The sequence below is a fragment of the Conger conger genome, chromosome 4 (genome assembly GCF_963514075.1).
Source record: "Conger conger chromosome 4, fConCon1.1, whole genome shotgun sequence".
Taxonomy (NCBI): domain Eukaryota; kingdom Metazoa; phylum Chordata; class Actinopteri; order Anguilliformes; family Congridae; genus Conger; species Conger conger.
Window position 1 is genome coordinate 71,478,701 of NC_083763.1, and position 4,898 is coordinate 71,483,598.

At 53.7% G+C, this 4,898-nt stretch overlaps 1 protein-coding gene across 1 annotated transcript in view; it reads left to right on the forward strand.

Annotated features, from left to right (window-relative positions):
- Nucleotides 1-1,782: 1,782 nt before the first annotated feature.
- ppp1r16a (protein phosphatase 1, regulatory subunit 16A) overlaps nt 1,783-4,898 on the forward strand; it is a 10,158-nt gene continuing 7,042 nt past the window's right edge. Inside the window, exon 1 of the mRNA XM_061240339.1 lies at nt 1,783-2,041. Coding sequence (XP_061096323.1) covers nt 1,783-2,041 — 259 coding nt within the window. The remainder of the gene's footprint in view (nt 2,042-4,898) is intronic.

A 4,898-nucleotide genomic window follows, 5' to 3' on the forward strand; every position in this document is an offset into this window, starting at 1 on the left:
ATACGCTCGCAGATGAACAGGAACCGCCCTACGTACGGGGCTGCCCCTGCCTCCCACCCCCGGCCGTTTATTTGCGGTGTTGTTTGCGTGCACGCGCGTGCGTGTGGTCTCGGGCCCCGGGGCCTGGCGAGGTCCCGCGGTCTGGTTGCTGATGCCTGTTAGCGGGCCGAGGTGCTGCAGCTGTCAATCATTAATGAAAGCGGCCAGGCTCCGGTTTCCGCTCTTCAGTTGCACTTTCAGAAGGAGGAGGAGAGAGGGAGAGAGGGAGGGAGAGGGAGAGAGAGGGAGAGAGAAGGTAGAGAGAAGGAGAGAGAGGGAGGGAGAGGGAGGGAGAGGGAGAGAGAGGGAGGGAGAGGGGGAGAGAGGGGGAGGGAGAGAGAGGGAGAGGGAGGGAGAGGGAGGGAGAGAGAGGGAGGGAGAGGGTAGAGAGAGATGAGGGAGCAGAGCGAGGGAGGCTGGGGAGAGTGCAGGAGATTCAGAGAGAGATAGAAAGAGGGAGGGAGGGAGGGAGAGAGAGAGGGAGGGAGAGAGGGCTGACCTACCCCCAGTGTAACTTTACACCTCCTATCTTTCTGTCACACACACCCATTTACATACATCCAAACACCACACACGCACGCACACACACACACACACGCACACACACACACACCCAGATGCATACATCCAAACACCACACACGCACACTCACTCACACACACACACACACACACACCCAGATGCATACATCCAAACACTCACATGTGCGTACAGTCTCACACACACACACACACACACACAGATTCCGTTTTTTACAGAATAACTTCCTCTGTTTTCCATTGATAACAGGGTAAGATGTCTCTGTCTCTCTGTTGCAGGTTTTCAGGGGGAACTGCAGACGCTCCGGTCTCCGCCAACAACCCGAGACAAAACGGGCATCGTTCCACTGACCAGTCGGCTTTGAGGGCACTACTCGTGTTTGGGTTCTCTTTCTGTGAAGGCCATGAGCACTCTGCGGTGTGCAGAGAGTATCGTCTCCTTTTGATTCCACTTGTCACTCAGCACCCTGACTCTCCAAACTGATCGAATAATAAAAAGTACAAAAATAACCCAAACCCCGCCATGACTTCCGCACCGGCCGAGTCCCCACACCTCAGTGCTCTCAGGGAGGGCGCCCTGGATGCGCGCCGCCCCCGCGGCCAGTGAGGAGGGACGCTCACACTGCCACGCCCTGCTTTCCTGCCCCCCCCCCCCCCCCCTCTCCATGGAGCGGCCATGGAGTCCCTGAGAGAGGAGCGGAGTCCCAGTCCTGGACCGTCCTGCCTCTGCGGGAGAGAGGCCGTCCCGGGGGATCTCATTTAAGCGCTGGCTCAAACGTTTCCGGAGGACAGGGGCGAGAACTGCTGTGCGTGTTAGAGCCGGTGTGTGCGTGAGTGAGTGAGTGAGTGAGCGAGTGAGTGTGTGTGTGTGCGTGTGCGTGTGTTTACAGGGCTGCTGGACTGCACGCGTGTCCTGTTGACAGAGCGGACCTCTCTGGATTATCTTTGTCGCGTTTCTTTGGGTTGTCGCCTCCGCGGCCCCCCTCAACTGTCCGGTTGGGAAAGACTGTCACCGTGCCAACCAATCCGCCCCCGCCCCCCCATTGGCTGATATCTGGTCTCCAGCCCGCCTTTATTTACCCGGGTCGGAGCAGGCGGAGCCGGGCCAGGCGGCCCCCCGTTTGGGGGATGAGCTCTGTGTGAGGGGGCGGACTGAGAGCGAGCGGGGAGCGGGGAGCGGGGTTTTGGGCCGGGGTTCTGGGGCATGGCCGAGCACGGCGAGCTCCTGGCCGAGATGGGCACCGTGGCCCGGCTGACCGCCACCGAGCGGCTCCGGCACGCGCAGAAGCGCCGCGCGCAGCAGCTGAAGGGCTGGGCGCAGATGGAGAAGGACAGCGCCCGCGGCAACAAGGCCGCCGTCGCCAAGGGCAACAAGAGGTCGGGGGGGGCCAAGGCCCGCAGGGTGGCCTTCCCCGAAAACGTCACCCTGCTGGAGGCGGCCGCCCGCAACGACCTGGAGGAGGGTGAGTCCGGCGAAGCTAATCGCGCCACGCTACGCTAAGCACCGCCGCTTTTCTTTGGTTCATTTCTTTCAATAGTTAATCTACGGCACAGGTGCCAAACTCCGGTCCTGGAGGGCCGCAGTGTCTGCAGGTTTAACTCCGGTCCTGGAGGGCTGCAGTGTCTGCAGGTTTAACTCCAGTCCTGGAGGGCCGCAGTGTCTGCTGGTTTTCAGGATGTTCCCGGCACCAGTGGTTAATTTTAAGTCGTTGATCGGCTAAAGTATCCACACGCCTCGTTCTCGAGGCCTGAATTGGGCTGCTGATTGAGAGGAAACCACGACTGCCTGGAGCTTGAGGCCCCTGCCCCACAGGGCCCAGGCTCTTATCTGTGTGCTCACTTCTGCCACTTGTCCCTGGTTATGGGTATGCACCTCGTGTTGTATTTGGCTCTGGATGAAGCTGGATAAGGAATGCCTCTAATGTGATGAAGGAACTGATGCCGCCATCTACAGGAAGCTTCGGCCACTCCAGAGCTGTGTCTGTGGTGCCTTATTTTTAGCCCAGTCCCTGCTGCTGTTGACCCTGTGTGTGTGTTGAGGAGAAATGCGCTTATTGTTGAAAGAGTACTGTCAGCACAAAACAAACATTGTGGTACGCGGGAGCCAGGACGTACAACTGTTTGTTTTTCTGCCTGATGGGAATCGCTTGAGCCAAACTGTTCTGCACGCTTTCTCTTCTATTTTCTCTCCCTTTGGTTTCGTGAGAGTAAAATTAAAAGCCCAAGTGAGCGTATCTGCGCCTAACAATTACACGGGACAGGCACATGTGAATTAAATGACTTTTTGGAGCAAATTGAATCGCCTCTAAATGGGATTCAGTCCAGGGATGTGAAAGTGGTGGCTTGCTGGAGACTGTATGGTCAAACCCACTCTTGTGTTCATCTGTCTCTGCCCCATAACTGCCTTTCTGCCCCATAACTGCCTTCACAACCCTGGCATGTGTTTCCCTGTCCCTCCCTGCTATCCCAGAGTGCACCACTCTGAAAGGCGTCCCAGAGTGCACCACTCTGAAAGGCGTCCCAGAGTGCACCACTCTGAAAGGCGTCCCAGAGTGCACCACTCTGAAAGGCGTCCCAGAGTGCACCACTCTGAAAGGCGTCCCAGAGTGCATCACTCTGAAAGGCATCCCAGAGTGCATCACTCTGAAAGGTGTCCCTGAGTTAGTTGAGTTAGTTTTCTTGCATTACATTACATTTGTTTAATTAAGGTATATAATTTGTAAAGGGATAGCTCACCCAGCAAATAAATGCTACTAATTTGTCTTACTCAAAGGAATAGTTTTAGTTCTGAAAATTACAGCTATCTGCGGCGTATTTTTAGGGATTTGAGTTGTCCTTCATAAAGGCTACAGAAGGCCTTGAATCTGTAAATCCATCTTCTTTATAATCTCTTTGAAGTAGACAAAGTGATAAAAGCGGATGTCATTGCTGAAGTGGGTCATTCTGTGACTGTAAGTACAGTTGCAGTCATATCTATGTGAATATAACCTCTGCATTTATCATGAGGAATGAGCCTGAGTGGCGAAGGCAAGGCACACGCTCTCCTTTCCCTATCTGCTGCTGCAACCTTGAGCCAAACGCCGCATGTAATCAGTCAAGTTACTCAGTAACTTCCACGGTGATTCTCGCATCACCTCTGTGAAGAGCCAATTACTGCAGAAGGACGCAATGTGTGTCTGTGTGTCTGTGTCTCCTGCTTTGCCGTTAACCCCAGCTGTGTTTGTGCAAATCCACTCCGTTTAAATTGGCGACAGAGGAGCTTGTTGCTGGCTAACTTGCCAGTCTCTGGATGCCAGTCCATGCAAGTGCCTTAACTGGGACTTGCTATCAAGGTGTGTGTACGCAGCTTTCCCTGATGGATTAGCGGGGTGATGTCATCACTGCCAACTCTTTACTGTTGATGTTGTAAATCGTCTTGGTAATTAGCATCGATCGGACCGCTTCCTGATAACGGCCGTTTCCTTTATGTGGTTCAGCTGTTATCGTTAGACTTGTGCTCTGTTGCTAAGGCCGTTGTGCAGGTAGGGATGTGATTTTATTCCCTGCTTCTGCTGTTAACAAATATGGACTTTGAGACCCGACATGTCTCATCTGGAGGCCAGGGGACTTGTGTTCCCTGGTTCCAGGTGAAATACAGAGAGACTCGCAGCGGAGAACAGGAGAGAGAATGGTCAGAAATAAAGATCAGAACTCATGGCCTCTGAGATATGTCGGGTCTGAAAAAGGCATGTCCTGTTTCAGCAGGAAGTGTAAAAGTGAAATGCTCCAGTCCTGCATATGGCAGTGTTAACAGTGCTGTGTGTCTCTCTGTGTCTGTGTGTCTGTCTCTGCGTCTTTGTGTCTCTGTGTGTGTGTCTGTGTGTGTCTGTGTGTGTCTGTGTGTGTCTGTGTGTGTCTGTGTGTGTCTGTGTGTGTCTATGTGTCTGTGTGTCTCTGTGTGGGGCTGTCTGTGTGTGTGTGTGTCTGTGTGTCTCTGTGTTTGTCTATCTCTGTGTGTCTGTGTCTGTGTGTGTGTGTGTGTGTGTGTGTGTGTGTGTGTCTGTGTGTGTGTGTGTATGTATGTGTGTGTGTGTGTGTGTGTGTGTGTGTGTGTGTGTGTGTGTGTGTGTCTGTGTGTGTCTGTGTGTGTCTGTGTGTGTCTGTGTGTATGTATGTGTGTGTCTGTCTGTGTCTGTGTGTGTGTGTGTGTGTGTGTGTGTATCCGTATCCATGTGTGTATGTGTGTGTGTGTGTATGTGTGTGTCTGTGTGTGTCTGTGTGTGTCTGTGTGTATGTATGTGTGTGTGTGTGTGTGTGTGTGTGTGTGTGCGTGTGTGTGTC